Below are 19578 nucleotides of genomic sequence, written 5' to 3' on the forward strand. Positions count from 1 at the left end.
TGATGGGAATTGTACTTCCAGTATCTAGAGAACCCACCTTTTTCCACCCTGCTCCAAGGGACATGCTGTACCATGCAGAATGGTCTCTCTCATCCTTACTAAAACCAGGATAAAGAAATAGAAGGAGAGGCCCTCCAATCTACAAAATCCCAAGTGGATGCATAGCGCTTACAAACTCTGGGCTCTTCTATGCATAAATGCAGCACCCTGCAAGGATATGACATTTATGAGATCTGTTCCTATAAACAGCTTGAGGACTGGATCAAGGCTGCTCAGTAAACTTTCTGGCTCTGAGAAGAGGTGCTGGATCAAGTTCTCCTCAGTTGAAATTTGACACAGCAACTGTTTCCCATTTGTTTTTAATGAATACATGACACAAAAACAGTAGCTCTAGAAGGAAAAGAAGCGCATGAAAATATTAAATTATAAATGTGATTGTTGGAGCAACCTCTTTTGGATGCTTTAAAGCAGAAATAATTCATCGTATATGGTGCTTACTATCCATAGTTTATTCAAGAGAGAGAGAGAGGGGGGGGGGGAAGGGTGTTTGTTCTTCCTACAGCTCTCCAAACTAGCTAAAGTGGTCAAAATAGGAAAGCCTTTGTAGGTCTCTCCAAATCCAGTTCCAGAAAAACTGCAAACTTGGATGCCTCCGTACTCCAGCATCTCAAATTTCAGGGCTTCCAGTGAAGTCTCTCTCTTTCTCTCTCCCCAAAATGGTCTCAGAGTTGGAAGCATGATATATTCTCAGTGGATTGATTAAAGTCATTTATTTACTACCTTTCAGAACAATATACGGAAAAGAATTTATAATCTGTATAAATATCTGCAAATATAAACCCAATTATTAATGAAAAAGCAGGCAAGAGATCTGTCACATAAGTCTCGGGAGCATTGTTGTTGACTTCCTCCCTCCTTCTTGAGCAGACCTGGGCATTTTACACTCCATGGGTCTCATCTGGCCCACAACAGCGGGCACTGTCATCAGGGTTGGGACAGTGACGGGGTGGGTGGGGGGGCGCCTGCCCTCCACAACAGTCCCAGTTTCTCATGTGGCCCTTTGGGACCATAAACTGCCCACCCCTGCTCTTGAGGGATCCTTCCTGGGACGAGGGTAGTAGTGGCTTGGGATAGACCAGTGTTTCTCAACCTTGACAATTTTAAGGCATGTGGACTTCAACTCCCAGAATTCCACAGCCAGCAATGCTGGCTGTGGAATTCTGGGAGTTGAAGTCCACATGCCTTAAAATTGTCAAGGTTGAGAAACACTGGGATAGACGAAGGAAAGCGTCCAGCTAATTAGGCTTCTGCAGGGCTGTAGCCTGCTTTCCTCCTTGTTTTCAGGGATCATTTCCATAAGGCAGTTACTCCTGCAATCTATCATCAAGCCCTGTGGAAGGAGTGATCTTGTCATCCGCTGAGACAAGAGCATTTAACCTCCCACTGAAGCATTGGCACAGATAACCCATCCCAATAATCACCCTCCAAAGCTGCTAGCAAGGATGGGTTTTCAGCTAAGGAAGAAATGTTCTGAAGGAGAGGTTGGGGAGGCATGAGGGGGCTTCCTTTCCACTTCCAGCATAAGACTCCTCTAAATTGCAAAAGGATAGTCAGAATGTAAAGGACTACACAAAGAAAATAAACTTAAAGAACCATGTTTGTCCCAACCTCTCCAACTGAAGGAATACCAGGGTTTCCTTTCAACTTGCTTACAGTTGACCACTGTAAGTTACTCTTGATATCTGATAGAAGCTATAAGAAAGTTGCATGGAGCATTTGCATCATTTGCACAATGATAGTACAATGCCATGATGTCCCTTGTCCCCCTGTAGATGCCTGGGCTTTCAACTAACATGCAAGGATGGGTGCAGGAGGAGCAACTGTTTTCCCCCCAAGATGATAATAGGGATCTAAATCATTGCCATAATCATAATTTTCCTGCAGGACACAGGTATCTATCACCCCATCTTAGGAGACAAGATATTACCTTTCTCCTTCACTGCTGGAATGTTAACACGAGATACACCCGATTTAGAGATAGGAGGTAAGGATTCCTATCAAAATATGAGACTCAGCATATGCAACACTGGTTTAACAGGTATGGCCTTAATGCCATATTTAGCCACATTCCTTCACCAATCTTACATTTTAAGTCTCATCCAAGGCTTTGACTTCTTTCATTTTTTCATTCTTTTGATGTTTAAACACAATGATTCCATTAAAAGAGAATAGTTCACTGAAGAACTCAGTCTTCAAGCTTTCATTCCTATTTTGCAGAGAATTTTCTCCTAAGAAGGCTTTCTATGGAGATTCTCAGTCATCCGGGACATGCTTTTTCAAAAGGTAACTGGACTTTGTTTTTCCTTGAAGACATTTCACTTCTCATCCAAGAAGCTTTATCAGTTCAACCAATGAAGTTTCTTGGATGTGAAACATCTTCAAAGAAAAACAAAGAAAGTCCAGTTGCCTTTTGAAAAGCATGTTTGAGACAATCCCAAGGAATTTCTTTACTTGTCTCTTCAAGTACATTGTTTTTACTAGAGAAGATATCTGGTGTATTGATGGAATGCAGTTTAACTTTGATTAACCTTAAAAATTGGATCAGGTCTACAACCAAGTCTATTTTCTAATTGAAGTTTAAAAATACAAAGATAAAAAACTAAATAAAGCTAGCTTCCTTCCTCCTTCTGTTATATATTCAAGATGGACAGTCATTAATATTTATACGTTACTTATATGTAAGGGTGTAGGACTATACATATGTTGTATATAGTATGTTTAAATGTGTGTTATATATGTGTACACTTTGAGAGCAGGAAACTAAATTTCATTTTTAATGTGTGCCATTGTGTCCACAGTAAAAATGACAATAAAGGTCATCTATCTATCTATCTATCTATCTATCTATCTATCTATCTATCTATCTATCTATCTATCTATCTATCTATCTATCTATCTATCTATCTATCTATCTATCTAATACAAACAAAAAAACATGAAAAAGACAAGGTAAAAGTGCATTAAAAATCTTTTTTTTACTTCTTTTCTTCCCTGTTTTCCCCTACACCCAAGATAACAGAAGAAAAAAGTGGACCAATGATTGGATAATTGGGTACAAAGAATATCAATGGCTGCTCCATCTGTCATTCCCACTTAACCAAGAATTGAAACAAGGTTACCAAAACTGGAGGTAAAGTCAATAGTGATAATTTATACTTCAAAAGCAAGAATGCACGGAGGGAGACAAGAGTACAGGCTGCTCTTAGGTCCTTAACTATGACCTGGTCATTTTGATATCTTCAAGGGCGGTGACAGTGAAAAAAAAAAGCTTTCTTATCAAATCTGAAAAGAAGACACTATCCAACTTTAAATTCTTACTTGATTTGCTCTTTCAAGGTCTGTCATGATCATCTCAATTTCATCCGACCTAAAAACAGATAGAAGAAAGGTCTATTAAGCTCTGAAGAACAAGTAAAAACATATCAAAGACCAATCATCTGGACTTTACTTTATGTCTATAACATTTGTGCAGAGCAATATTTTCTTCAAAAATCTTAAAAGTGATTGTCTTATTTCATATCAAAACATTATAAAATTAAGAATTTAAGACAGAACTTTCATAGTTCTAAAAATAGCATCTGGGTCATCAAAACAATTAGCCAGAATAACTGACATATTATTTAATTGTTGAAGTGAAAAATAAAATAAAATAAAATAAAAGCCACAGTATATAATCCTGAGTTTGGGAACCGGAGGCTCACATGGGGTCAGTGGGACCAAGGAAAATAATATAGATCTGCAAGAATGCCAAATTTCATGAGATTCGGGTAAAAATACCAAAATCTCATTGATGAAGGTATCAAAGCTTCATGAAATTACAACCACTTCTACATTTAAAAAATCATTGGAGGCTGGGGTTGAATCATCGCGTAGGAGCCAAAGATTCCACCCTTACATCGTCCAACTTGTAGTATACAGAGCATATGCAATTGCTTAAGTGGCTGCACATACAGAAGAAAACTCACTATGAAATTAGAAGGGACCGTTTATGCCAGCGTTTTTCAAACTACTTCAAGATGTGTGGACGAACTTGACACTGTGCTCCACATAGAAATCTAAACTAAAGCATCACCAACATATGATATTGCTTGGACATACCCAAGGAAGGGGAGTTCACTACTTTCATTGGCAATTAGTTCCACTGTCCAATTGCTCTTACTTTTTGGAAGCTTTACTAGATCAATCAGAATCTGCACCATGAACTCCTCACTCTTCCCAGAAACTGATCCCAAGAGATCATGATTAAAATTTCCCGATGGCAATCATTGGGAATTTCAACACTCATCCAGAGATGTGACCTAAGAGCTCAGTCAGATATGCCACTAAGCGCCACAATTTCATGCCAAAGGATTCACTCTATCGTCTCCAGCAGGTCACATCAAGATAATCAGTATCATTACTAGCCTAACTTACCATAACATCAAAGCTGCTCTAGAATCTAGTTCCCAGAGACCAGATCTCTGAAAAAAATCATATCTCTATCTCCCAACAAGTTTCAATAATGCACACCAGATCCAGCCGTGAATATGAATGAGCATATCTTATTACAAAAATTATCAATTTACCAATAGCAGATTAAGGCCAAGGTCATGAGTGAACTGGCCAGCAGGATCATGGGACAAATCAGGTGGAGCAGAACCAAAATGTAGACACCCATGATCATCAGCCCAACGTTTCTCATTATGCCACCTCTCCCATCATAACCCACAATCCACTCCTCCTTCCTACTCCCACATTACACTTCCCAATATATGGAAGGCCAATAGTCCCTCACAGGTCACTGTTGCCCTAACTGCAATGAAACTTTGCAAACCTAGCACAATTCAGCAACAACCTGTCATAAGTTACTCCAACTATACACAAGTTTCCTTACCTATTGCCTTCTTTCCACTTCTTCACTTTCTCTAAATCATTCTTAAAATATAAGAAAATATAGTATTCAGAATTGAATTCAATACTTGAGGTAGGGGCCTGAGCTACGTAGAATATAATGTAACTATTATTCCATGTCTGGAAACTTCTAATAAAATGCATTCTAAAACTGAATTTGCCTTTTTATTGGTTACAGTGTATCACCCTGCTGATTGCTGTTCAGCTTATGATCAACTATAATTCCAAGTTCTTTTCCAAAAGTATGATTATCATACTAGGTATCCCCATTCTTCATACATAAGTATTTGACTTTTGTTTTTATTAAATTTCATTCCATTTTCAGCCCATTTTCTTTATCTACTTTGACTTCTGCAAAGCTGATAAATATTGCATCCCACCATTTATCCAAGGCATTAATAAAACCTCTGAAGAATATCAGGCCAAGACTGAACCTCACAGCACTCCAACTGATAACCCCAGGCAGCTTATAGAGTCACTATACCACACTTCAAATAATAAAAGATCCAATATAACCTTTAAAGGCTAAAGAAGTTAAGTGGTAAATAAAATCATGTTAAGCAAAGCAACCTAGCTTTAAAAAGTAGATAACAGAAGAATCAGATGTTCATAGAGATAGTGTAAATCTGTGCATCACCCAAATTTAAGAGGGGGACACAAGAAATCAGAAGCAGGACCGCTTATTGTTTTATGTACAACATTTCTGCAAGTCTTTCCTCCAAAATGGTTAACAATAGATTAAAATCAATAAAATATTTCTTTTTTAAAAAGCAGGTAGATAGAAAGCTTTGCTTTAATCTGTCCTATAAACTACATGGATTGTTTATATCAGTTTCTCTGCATACAGAGAGGCTACATCCAGGACGATCCCTAGACAGATTCAAGGATTTCCCCCTCCCCATTTATCTCAGTAGTTTCTCTTCTGTAAAACACCCCCTTTGAACCTCATAAAGCACTGCAAACTTGCCAGTAGCTTTTAAAGAGATCCACATGTAACAAGCTGAACATCAATGAAGTCATTAATGTTTTAGCCATAAATAATAAAAAAAAGCAAAGAAATGAATTCGTACAATGTTCTCTCCTTAGGCAAGCTTGAACAAAATTGAGGAAAAACTTCAAAAAGTTGGTTCTTTTCATTGCAAAAGCTGAAGTGTTACCTCAGGAGCTGACATTTGGCACCTGAAATCATTTATTCCACAAAATCTCTAGGAGCTATATTTATTGTCTGGTAAACTTTAATATAAGTTCTAGCTCATTTTTACAAGATTCGGTTCACTCTAGTTCTCAATCATTCTAGTTCTTAGTGATTATTAACAGTCAGGACTAGGTGGTTTCCCCAGGCTTCACATCTTTGATTAAATTCCCTTTTGATAGAGAAGAGAAATATCTACATTTAGCAGGCAAACCCCACTTGTTTCAGCTTAATGCACCGTAACTGCCTTGAAATAGATCAGGGGTTTCCTATATGCAAGATTTTAAAGTTGCTACCACCTGACCAGATAAGTAAGAGGACATGAACAAAATTAGGAATCTGAGTACTCCCAATTGAAAGATTTTACATTTGCAAGATTTTAAAAGATACATAGTTCCCCACTACTATCTCACAACTGAAAGAGTAATTTTTCATTATGTGTTAATTTATATCATAGCATACCCAATTATATTTTCCCAAAGGGAGTAGAGGAGTTTTTGAGTTGCACCTAAAAGACAGTAAGGCAGAGTACTTATTTTATAAATAATTCCCAGTGCATTTTCATTGATCTTTATCAAGGGTATATGTTCAGCCCTTAGACACTGCATTTCCTCCAGATGAGTCAGTATTAGACAAGCTGGATTCAGACATATTTGCTTTTCTATCAGAATGTGACTGAACGGATTTCTTTAAACTGTTGAATAAATTCCCCTGATGAAGATCAGTGAATTAGGCCAGGCAATTCTTTATTAATATCTGAGGCTTATTGTCTTTGCAGCATTTCTTCTGATCTGTAATCCACAATTATCCTCTACTGTAATATATATTGTGCTGCATTTTGTATCTCTGCCTGAAATATACTGTAGGGCCATTACCATTTCTCAATTTCTTGGTTAAAAGCAAAAGTTATTTTGTATGAACTTGCAAATCTTAATCTTTTCAGTTGATCTTACTTACAGGTAAAGGTGTCTGTCATATTGCAGCCTGAATTTCTAAGTGCTTCTTATATAATGTAAGAATATTATTGAAATTGAACTGCTAGGAAACAGGGATTAAGAAGAGGGGGAAAAAGCAGGGGGGGGGGGGGAGAAGGAGAAAATCCTAAAGGCAAATGTACAATAGGAACACTAGAATATATGAAATGTTGTGGTTGACTATGGAATAACAGATTTTCTTTTGAAGATTCTGCTTATTTGGCTTATTATAAAAGTCAACATCTGTATCAACAAAAGTGTAGCAAAAATCTTGATTTCTTTCATCTGAGTGACTGGTTTGCATATTTCAAAAGTTGTTACTGGCAATTAATATCATATATATTCAGACTGAGAGCCAGTTTGGTATGATGGTTAAAGTATCAGATTAGAAACTTGAAGACTGTGTGTTCTTGTCCTGTCTTAGGCACAAAGCTAGCTGGGTGACCTTGGCCAGTCACTTTCTCTCAGCCCTAGGAAGGAAGCAATGGCAAACCACTTCTTAGAAAACTCATCAAGAAAACTACAGGGACTCGTCCAGGCAGTCTCTGAGAATCAGAATGAAAGAAAAACAAATACTCAGACTGGGGGTGGAGTGAAGGAAAACTGTGTGTATCTATGCCAGAGGAATGATTCTTAGATTTTTGGTTTAGCAACATCTGGAAGGCCACTAATGCTTCTCATTCTTGATCTTTACCAACAGAATTAGGCCTTTCTTTCTATGAAGTGTATGTTGATGTGTCCTTGTTTTTTAGTCTTTTTAAGAAGTCTTTTTAGTCTTTTTATGTTCCAAAAGAAATACATCTTAATCCTCCTAATTCACTCTGGGGCATTTTAAGTAAAACACTGAGTGGATAGAAAGTATGTCGCAGAGTCAAAATGCTGTCTTGAGGCTGAAGGTAGTAACACTTCACTATATCAGCTTGAAAAATATGTTGGCTCTGAACTTGGAAGTGAAATTTAGATATTATGATGATCCATTGAAATTTAGATATTATGATGATCCATTGATTATGATCCAACTGACCCCCCCCCCTCTTAAATATACTGTATATAATGTGGAATTCATTGTCACAAAATAAAAGATGTCTGTTACTCTGAAAGACTTTAAACATGTTTATTAGTCATGATGGCTAAATAAATAACATTTTTTAAAAAACAATTATCAAGAGCCCAGTACATTAAGCCTTTTATGCTTGCTTTTGGAGTTGCTAAAGATGAAATATTCCTATAGACAGACTTCTGGTTTGATCAAAGAGGTCTTCTTAGATCGTTTTATTTTAAAGGCATCTTAGAACAATGAGTTTTATCAGTTAGTTACAGTATGTGTGATCTGAAGAAGTGATTTGCTTTTGATCAACCAGAATCAAATGCAGAACAAAGTGATCACCTACAGCAGTGAAAATGTCTCACCTTGCTTTTTAGTAAATATAGAAAAGGTGTAAACTAGGTTACCTATCTTAAGTGCAACTGTGCCAGATACAGCACTGGTTGCTATGGATAAAAATAGTAGTAGTCAGTTCTGGCATGTTTTTGCCAGTATGGCACAAGTACCATCAAAGCCCAGTTTTGCCTCAGGCATGTTGATATTCTTCTATGCAAGCCAGCATCTCTAAACTGGAGACTATATTGTAAACCAACTATTGTTGCCCACAATCCACCAATTTGGAGATACATGTTATATACTTGCACATAGCTATTTCTTTTTAATTTTTAAAAATTTTCCCAGCCATACTATTTCTTAACCCTTTCCTTTGCTCTGCATAGCTTTGCTTATTGTAAGAAAAAATAGTGTGATGCATACACATGTATGTATATTGTCTTGAATTCTTCCTATGACATTTTCTCAGCACACATCTGTTGCTCCTTCCAAAAAAGAAGGGATCCTGAATTCTTTACATATAGAAGATCTGAAACCTACAGTGAATTTATCTGAAATACATTCAGAGTCAACAAATCTGTTAAAGGATAACATTTTGGTGAGTTGGAAAAAATGTAATATTTTTCTTTTATTGTTCTGTTCTTTTTATCTGTTCTTCGTAAATGAAGCCATAAGTGCTTATAAAACTGAACTACAAACACTTTCCTTAATATGTTTTGTGAATAAAATCTACCTGTTTGATACTGGGAAGCTATACAAGTCACTTAAAAAATAAAAGCATTACACTGCATCACAGACTTCCATGGGCAGTCAGAACAAAAAAGGCAAAAAAAATTTTTAAAGAGATGGACAGCTTTTTTTGAAATCTGGAGTGCATCATTTCAGTGATATAGAAACAAGCAACATGAACCAAAGATTAGAACAGCTGATTCTGTGTTCCCACATATTTATTTTATTTTACAGTTGCTTGCAGCATTGGTATGACCACTTAATAATAATCCTGTTATTGAAGTAAAAGTTTTGTAAATTGCTATCCCACAATGCTGCTAGCATCAAGCTGCTTCTACAATAATGAGGAGTTTCAAAAGTTGTTTTTTTAACAAAATGTCAAGAGACTCAAGAGACAAAGAATGTGTGTAAAATTAGCAGAGTTTTAAAATTAAGAGTTAATGTGACATCAATGGAATAGCCAAACAACCACTCATTATTTAATGTCCATTATAGTATTGGTTCAATTCATACATTAAGTAATAAGATGACCTGATTGATTTTGCTTTTGGTGTGTGAATCCAACTACTGTGGTTTGTACGCCATGATTTTACAGCTCAGCAACACCCTAGTCCAGTGATGGCGAACCTTTTAGAGACCGAGTGCCCAAACTGCAACCCAAAACCCACTTATGCATCGTCGGGTGCCGGGTGGGTGTGGCCCATTGGGTGGGCGTGGTTGCGGTGGTAACAGCAGACTGGGTGGGACTAAAAAGTTCAATCAATTCCTTTGCAAGATCTTTTTTTCCCTGCAAGAAGTTGAAATTGACTGATTGATTGAACCTTTTTTTTTTTTGCACACGGCAGTGGAGGCCTAAAGCGAAAAGGTTTTATAAAACCCAGCTGAAGGCCTAGGAGTGGGGCGACGGCACGCGTGCCCACAGAGAGGGCTCTGAGTGCCACCTCTGGCACCCGTGCCATAGGTTCGCCACCACTGCCCTAGTCAATCTAACTTATTCAGCAAACCACAATTAAAACAATAATGGTCTTTTCTGGAGCATTGAATCAAGGAAATAAGTCTATAACCAGAGTTCAGTTAAATCCTTGCCCAGTTTAGGAGCAACTACATTTAGCCTCATCAAAACTTAAAGGTGGGGATTTATTTGGAAAAAGTTGTAACATACACCTCAAAAAATACATGAAATAAGAACCCAATATACTTAGTATCCCTCAGTTCACAGATTTCATTATAGTGACAACTGTTTGAGGAGAAAGAAGTAAACATCACTTTCTGTAACAAAGAATAAATTTCACCTTTTACTGATTTCCCCCCCCCCCTAAGCTATATACTTTCTTTTTATACTGTTGAATAGCAGCTCTGGAGTCTACATATGCTTTTTTTGTATTTCAAACAGATGGTACAATATTACACTGCTTAATTTGTTTGATTCTGAAAACGAACAACCTACGGTACCCGACTTTGCTCCTTTTTTCCAATACTGCTGCCTGATGTGATATAATAACAAGTCTTTTGCTTTCAAAATAGAATTCCCAGGTTTGTATTTATCAAAAACCAAAGAACTATATTGGTGAGAATATGAATTGACCATTCAGAGCTCGTAGTTTTCCTCCTGGAAAATATTAACTTCATCTAACTGTCATTTCTTTTTAATATGTATATGGAATTATTCATTTGAATAAATGCTTTGAGGGTGTCTGACTCCAAAGGCAATGATGAAACTAAGTTCCAGTTAATGCAAAACCCCCCAACAAATCTCTGTCATTTCCTGTTTTACCTGTTTAATAAAATGTTCAGCAAATATATATGCAAGAGGTATTTATAAATGTATTTAAAGTGTAATGTTGTTTATTAAACAAAATAGCAAGTTTCACCTGAGCATATTCTGAAATTATAATTCTGCTTATGCCGCAGGCTTTAGCCTTAAATAACGAAGAATGAGATATCAGGAAATAATCTAGCACAAAACAATTTCAGTGTACAGAAGAAAGTACTCCCATAGGAAAGGATTAGTGGAATATTAAACATCCACTAAATTAAATTCACACACATAATCTTGCAAAGCATTATGAAACCAAGAATAAATTTGGAAGGTGGAATATCATGATTTTAAAAGTGATTCAGAGTTTGATTTACATTACTAATCTATTGGCATCTTTTATTGCTGAAAATACCTAGGTATTTCTGTGACTGGGTGATACAGTTCCCTGCTTATGTTTACTTGAGTCAGCCATATGGAAACATTTGAGAAAAGTCAAATTTGGTCAGTCCTGTACAAATGGTAAGAGAGAAGAAACAGTGAACAGGCTTCCATAAATACTTCTTCCCCCCACTTCTAACTTTGCTCTGAGAATTAAACATCCTTAATTAAACATCTCCTTAATTTTCATGTTGTGACCTTAAGGGACTGCCTGGTAGTCTGATTGTTTGGGAACTGAGCTTATACCTGCAAATGGACATAGGTTTCCCAAGAGACACTGCTGTTTCCTATTGTTTTAAAAGAAATGCTTGTGATCCACAGCTATTGCCTACCGGTATTCAATATTAATATTAAAAGCAGAAGGTGACTGTCATTTAATTTTACATCTCCCCACTCCACCTTTGTTGCTGCATGTATCCAAATGAAACCACTTCCCACTTATTTTAATTCAGCACAGAGCAAGGCAGGAAAATACTGAATTACTACCTTCAGTTTGGCCTGAGGCAGCATAGCACAGTATTAATTTTCCAAATGAAGTATAAGAAACAATAGAAGAGAGCAAAACAAATGCAAGAAATGGTCTTCCATGTGTCCTAGAAACAAACACATACCATAGTGTAACATGTGACCTTAAAAAAAAAATCAGAGGTTGTTCAAGGCTCATTCATCTTCAAGGGGGAAAAAAAGTGCAAGAATCTATTCTAAAATTGCAGCTTGGAGAATTAAGCTGTATGCTGGAGGGTTTAATATCTGCTATATTAACATGCCAAAAAATAAAGGACTTTATATTATTTAGCTGACTACTACATATGCAATTTGGACAGTGATTTAAAACAAAATAAGGGGAGTAGAAATTCTGAGAAAGAACGCAGTCTTCGTAAACACCAGTTTTAAATGAGCTACACTTGAATGAGCTACTTTGTTGTCTCAAAGGACTTCTGAGACACACAGGCAGGGTTTAAGCCAAGGAACAAAGGAGATATTATGCTAACCAGGATGATCATCCAATTAAAGGCACCATCATCATCATCATAAAGTTGAAAGGGATCTTGGAGGTCATCTAGTCCAACTCCCTGCTCAGGCCATAATCAATGGTCTAAAATTCATCTGATTAATTTAGATAACATATACTGGATGTTTAGCAGGCATTATTTTAGAATGTGCATGAGAGAATATTAATGCTCTTCAAATCTTTCTCTCTTTTGCTCCATACCACACTTTAACATTAAACATCTTGACTACGGAACTGAAGGGCCTGTAGCTTCTGACCACAAGAAGACCGAGATGCCGTGTGGTGGTATCCATACCATTTTAGAAGCGTACCCGACCAGCCATCCAAGACTTATTTCTTTGTAATAGAAAATATTTGGAGTGCTTTTTGGATGCCTGGAGTACTCTCTGGATAGAATGGAAGGGTGTAAATAAAGAAATCCAATAGTCTTGGGATTTCATAACTGAAAGGAAACCCCTTCCAATACTCAAGGGACTAAGGAGTTCTAATGATAATGCGTATGTGTGTGTCATTACACTATCTTGAGTGAGAATCATCTGACACAAAATATTATTTTACAAATATTACAGTGTAGTTCAGGGGCCAGTTAGGAATGATCAGGGCTTTTTTTCTCGGAGAAAAGGTGGCGGAACTCAAACCTGGCCACGCCCTCATCAAACCCTAGGACCGCCCCTTTAGAGAACAGGAATGCAAGTAAAATTTGGGAGGGGCTATTTCCGGTGTGGGAGGGGGGAATGATGCCATCACATGTGGGCTGCTTCCACACATGAATGCATAGACAAGCAATCCAGTACACTCCAAATGTTTTGGGCTACAACTTCCATGTTCTCTGACCACTGTCATCTGGCTGGAGACCAACCCATGGAGTGCTTCCCAATTATTAGTCTGAAAGGTGTCAACAAAGTCCCTGGAATCATATTGTTATTTCCTTTTGTCAACAGAATCCAGTTAGGATGATTCCTGAATGCAACTTAAGAGCATTGTGAAAAAGCCTTATGAAAAAACAATAGGTCAACTTGTAATGAGCCAAAAACCTAAAGTACCAGGAAGTATTGAAGGCTTAAATGCTGCTTACTCACTCATCTTCTAATTTCAACTCCCTCTCAATATATTTCAGCAATAACTTTAACCTGGTTCTCCACTGAAATAAAATTTGAAGTTGGTAAAGAATCCTGGTTCAGCAGAAAATATACTTCGTACTCTTCAGATGGCAACTTACATGGTTCCAAGAAATGGATTGAACGTGCATTCTGCATCTGTACAATAAAAAACTGATGTGGGATCTTTGCAAGCAAATCAGCACCTTCTCTTCATTGGAATACTAACAAAAATTATTGTGACTATTCCCACCACAGAGTTGCATATCAGCACATATACAATAGATCACCACAAAATAAAACTATACAGCAGCTTGTTGAATATCTAATGTCTATGCCAAAATCATGATTAAAGATAGGATGAGTACTAGAGTTTGAGAAAAGAAGGGAGATATACAGTTTTGTGCAGCCTGTTCCTACTCTCCCCTCTGAGGTAATGACATCCGCTGTGTCTGCTCCAACTCCCAACAACAACTAGTCTGCCAGAGGAATGCTTGCAATTTTTATGATCAGCCACAAACCTGCTGAAATAACAGGCATAGTTCCTGTAATTAAACAGTGACCTTCTATGAAAAATTAAGAAGCTGCTAATTTAATGTTTGTTAACCCCCCCCCCCAAAGAAACCCCTTGTCATTCCTTAAGGGTCCTCCCCCAGCTTCCAATAGTCACAGTTCTAGGAACTGTGGAAGGTTGCCTCCCACCAAAAGAAGAAAGCAGTGATTGCTAATGTTTGCAGATATTTGTAACTTGCATGAACTTTCAGCACATTGACAGCAAACACTAAAGTTACCTTTGGTGAAAGGTAGTTGTGAAAAGTTTATAAATGCTTTAATTTGTGTCTGCTTTTTTTGTTGGAGTCTGATATTACTACACCACTTCTGAACTGTTGAAATAGCACTGGGGAACAGGATGAGATGGTGTAGAGCTACGGCTTGTATTAAATTGTTTTTGTTGTTACCTATCCTTTAGAAAGACGGAGAAGGAGGAGACAGAAGCAGCAGTGTCACCACGCATCTACCCTTTTTATTCATTTAATTCAATTTAGAGGCTGCCCAATTCCAGGATGACTCTGTGCAACCTAGATTTTAAAAAGTAAGAACAAGAGAAGGAGAATTACAATAATAATAGAAGTACCCAGAAGAAGGTATATATTCTATGTAACAAAAATGCTACAGAGGCCAACCGGCACTCTGCCCCAAGATTTGGGATAACAGCAAAGTTTTGAGTAACTTTCTGAATGTCATTAGGATGGGAGCCATATAAATCTTTGGGGGTGATACCATTCCAAAAGACAGTTTGGCAGCATCTCAGAAAACCAATATATCCCTAAATCAGTGGTTCTCAACCTTTTTAATGCCGCGACCCCAACCGGTCGTAAGTCGAGGACTAAACCGGTCGTAAGTCGAGGACTACCCAACCGGTCGTAAGTCGAGGACTTTCCCTGCCCGGGAGCGCTGTGCATGCGTGGTTCCGCCCCCTGCGCCGGCCGAGGCGTAGCTGGCAAGCGGCAGAGACGGAGCAGGCTGACCACCAGCTGGCCCAGCCCATGGGAGGTAAGGCACTCGCCGGAAAAGGGGGAAAAAATGGCAGACAAAAAAAATGGCGGACAGCCTTGCTTGGTGACCCCCGTGAAATGGTCGATCGACCCCAAATGGGGTCCCGACCCACAGGTTGAGAACCACTGCCCTAAATCAATGTTTTGACTAATTATTTTTAGGAGTAATTTGGTGGACCCATTTAGCAATTAAGTCAGAGGTACAACTTTTTTTTTTTTAAAGACAGACCAGTTGATCTGAACTGGTGGCATTTGGCTGACCAGAATAGGAGTAAAATAGACCTGACAGGCCTGATCTGATCCACCAAAACACACTCTTCTTAGAAAGATTTGCCTCCTGACTACAAAAAGTCATAGCAAATGATGCTGGATTGTGAAGACTCTAACAAAGTGTCACCAAATTATACCTTTCTCATATGATCAAAACAACAAAGGCAAGTCAGAAAAACCTGCCTGTCCTTCCCTCCTTTTCCTTTTTGTTTCAGTTTACCCAAGCTATGGGGAATAAAGATTCTCTTGTGTCAATTCAATGGCAGGATTGCACCTTTCTCTTGCTTCTAGAGCTGAAAGAGGCCTCTCTCATGCCCCTTCTTCAAGGCTTCTTAGATATGTGCTTAAAGTACAATTAAAAATATTTCTTCAACATTTTATGAACACAGACCAAATTGTGATGGTAGAATATGATGGCTCAATGTTCTCTAAGCTCACATCACAATAAAGAGCCTGCTGCACCCCAGAATGTAGTCTGATTGTAGCAGCACAATACTTAGTTCTGGGTCCACCAGCACATGGGGCAGATTTTACAAGAATGTAGTTCCTCTCGGCTTTCAACTTAAGAATGAGGCTTGCTCTCCACCTACAGAAGACACAGTGCAATTTTTAAAAACGCCAAGCGCAAGATTTTCCTCCATACTAACCTCCTTTTATGGGGCTTCCTCATAAATTGGCTGGCTGGGCCATTTCTCTTGCTGCTTGTGAAGTGTTATGAAAACAATGGCGATAGGAACAGACAATCTGGCCCCTTGTGTGTGTACACATTCTACCCACCCCTCCTTCTGCCAAAGCCACTTTGCTCAGGCTGCCTTACTTTTGATATCTGCATTAGAACAGTCAGTGGACCAAATCAAGGGATGGAGTGGACCTGGCACGTAACAGAAGAAAACCAAGCGGACTAGAAGTTTGTGATGTACTGAGAAAAGTAAAACATTCTCCATCTCACTCAGATACTAAACCTATTGGTTGAGTTTGCACAACAAACTAGACTAGGTTAAAAGGGAGTTAAACCAGTTTGTGGTTCTGTATGTTATGGAAATCCAGTCATCACCTAGGCATTATGTGTGACACAGACCACCAGCTTAAACCAGAAAATGGCGTTGATGTAACATATTAGATGAAATCAGTAACTGTTTTGATTGGATTTAGACTCACTGTATACTTTTAATATACAGCTCACATTCAAGAATTATGAATCATATTAATGTACTTACAAACAAGCCTCCCTCGATGAGTTTCTAGCAGCTCTATGGATGCCTTAAGGACAAAATAGGCACGCCATGAGAGCAACATTGCCTCGGCTCCTGGGCTATATGTTTGAAATATACAGCAGCAGCCTAACTAAATCTATTCCTGTGCCACAGAGTTCCCCAATCTTTCCAGCTTTGTGGACTGGCGGGGGAAGAGAGGGGGAATGGTTTTGTGCAAGGGGCAGACAAGTGTGCATGGCACAGCTCCATTTGCATGAGTGGCGGGCAAGTGCACCCACCACTTGCGCAAATAGAGCGCATGCACATGCACTTGCCCCCTGCTCAAGTGAGTGGGTGCAAACACCCTCGCCCAGCATTTCCGCAGCCCGGTTCTCAAGGGCTCAAGGCCCGGTAGTGGGGACCCCAGCTCTAACATACTAGCATTAAAAATTAAATCTGAAATTGGGATATGTAGATGAATGAGCAACGTTTTACAATGTTACATGAAGAGGTGAGTCCAATGAGCAGAAAGTGACTCCTGTCTTTGTCTGGTTGTATTTTCAATTTTCCAGCTTTATTTCTCCTCAATATAAATGAATGGCTGCTATTCACTATTTAAAAATGGTGCAAATGGCACCAATTAATTTCTAGTCTTCACTGACAACGATACCTCCTTAATCCGCTACTCTGTGTTAACACAACCTTCACACAATTCTGTCTTGGTGTTCTCCAGATGTGTTGGGCTAAAGGTCTCCACAACATTTTTCAGCCATTATGGTCAGGCAAGGAAAGTTACACTAGTCCATCAGTTGATAGAGTTAAGTTGAAGATCAAATCTGGCTTAAAAGACTTCTTGCAGGACCCTTTGTTTTCTTCTGAAGAGTTAAAGCTGCTCTTAAAATTAAATCAGATTTTGATCAGTCCGGGGTTGGTAAAATGTTCTTCTTCACATTCTCCCACATATGATCCGTGGCCAAAACTTCCATTAGAACAGGGGTAGTCAACCTTGGCTCTTTTATGACTCGTGGACTTCAACTCCCAGAATTCCTGAGCCAGCACAGCACAGTCATAAAAGAGCCAAGGTTGACTACCCCTGCATTAGAACATGGACTTGTTTTTCCTTCTACTTAAGCTAACAGGAGATGTGGGCATATTACGTGTAGCCCTATACTCAGAAAAAAGCAGAAAGGTTTCGGTCAGGAAATGACACAGCAAAAAAGGATTGCCCTCCCTCCCAATAATTTGATTCAAATCAGAGCACCTTCCTGTTGTAAAAACAGAATTCCTGAGTTCAGTGATGTCAGGAAGAATTTTATGATCCAACTTGGAAACAACTGCAATTGGGGTCAGGAAACAGGGCAAAACTCCTGCCAATTCCTTTATGAAGAAAGCCGAACTTCTCAGGCCTTTTCTAAGGGCTGATTGTAACCCAGTAACTGAGCTTCTGAAGGAGTTTTCCTGTCCAGACAATTTTTTTTTGCCTTTTCTTAACAGCCTTTTTTTTTTATTATTATTACTATACTATTATTTTTCTCCTTACCCTGCTGGTCTCATGGGAAAACTTTTTGGCTGAAACGCAAGCCCTTGCTTTGATTTAAGAAGCAGCACAAATGTATTTCTGGGATATCACTTGAAAATGTGAGTGTGATTTAAAAGGGCTCAAGGCAAACACTTTAAACACCGCTCAAGAATAAATCCTTCGTGAGTGCCATTAACACCTCTGCCTGTTTTGTACCCAGTCTCTGAAGTTAACATCTCTCACTATCACGTTTTTAAATGCACACAACTCCTTTTACCATTATGGATGGGAACTCTATAGATGTAACTTTCCTCTCTTTGTCTTTTGCCTTATGCAGTTGTTAACATATTAGTTATGTGGCAGAAAAGGCAACACCCAGGACTATTTCTGGAGATGCCTTGCACTATTTCCAGAGAGTGCTATGTGCAGGTGAGTGCATATAGCAATATCTGAAGTAAAGATTTGTCCCTACAAAGGTACAGTGCATACAGGTGTGGGTACAAAAGTAGCTGGAATTGTAAACTAATTTTTGAGTTATCAACCCAAAAGAATAATAAGACATTTGCTGATGCTATAAATGTATTATTTACAGGTAGTCCTCGATTTATGCCCACAACTGAGTCCAAAATTTCTGGGTTGAAGTCCACTCGACTTAAAGTTGCTGAGGTTGAGTAACACTGATTTAGAGGAATAATGAAATCTGGAATTTGAAACAAATTTTTACTGAAAGTAGTTTTGCAATGGGGATGCCAAAAAAAACCCTTTATGCTGACTAATTCCTACCAAGATGGGAAATTTTCCATGTGCAGATAAGAGCCATTAGGTGCAATTCTATGTTTGTCCCATATTCCCATTGACTGGAAAGACTGATGAAGAATATATCTTTTTTTTGTGAATCTAATTTGGGACTTGTGTAGATGTTTGTGCATCTTTGGAAATGCTGCTCTAAAGAAATCTTGTCCCAATTAACCCCAAAAGATTTTTCATACAAACTTTCAAGAACTTTAATGTAGTGGAGAAGACAAGGATGAAGATATGTTACATGCAGCAAAGATGCACTAGAAAAGCCAAGGCTGCAATAATGATGGACATCAAGACAATTTACTAAGTCTTTAAGGTGTCACCTGACTACCTATTGACCTTGCTGTGACAGACTAAGGCAGCTACACCTCTAAAAATATCTATAGTTCATAATTCTCATTCTTCAGTAGATACACAAATAAAAGTACAGCAAAAGAAAGGAAGGGTGGGGAGAACTCTAAAGGGTTGTTATTAGTCCCTATGATGATATTTCTTAAAGTAAGGATACAGGTTAGATCCTTACCTATTTCTTAAGGTAAGGATACAGGTTAGATCCTACCTAGTGGCGATGAGGGTGGCGAGGTCTAACTACTACTCCACCCTCATTGCGTCATCAGATAATCGCCCGGCCACCCTCTTCAGGGTGACCCGCTCTCTCCTTCAGTTGAGGGGAGGGGGGGACTCCCTGGAGGGGAGGGCCGAGGACTTTG

At 38.5% G+C, this 19578-nt stretch overlaps 1 protein-coding gene across 1 annotated transcript in view; it reads right to left on the minus strand.

The window, feature by feature from the left end:
- Positions 1 to 19578, minus strand: part of LOC107293122 (protein CASP) — a gene marked incomplete at its 3' end in the record, with an annotated part of 250943 nt that overhangs the window by 10158 nt on the left and 221207 nt on the right. Inside the window, exon 9 of the mRNA XM_015822256.1 lies at positions 3379 to 3427. Within this exon, the coding sequence (XP_015677742.1) occupies positions 3379 to 3427 (49 nt within the window). The remainder of the gene's footprint in view (positions 1 to 3378; positions 3428 to 19578) is intronic.

This window comes from Protobothrops mucrosquamatus, unplaced genomic scaffold (assembly GCF_001527695.2).
Source record: "Protobothrops mucrosquamatus isolate PMUCROS unplaced genomic scaffold, P.Mucros_1.0 scaffold1509, whole genome shotgun sequence".
NCBI lineage: Eukaryota > Metazoa > Chordata > Lepidosauria > Squamata > Viperidae > Protobothrops > Protobothrops mucrosquamatus.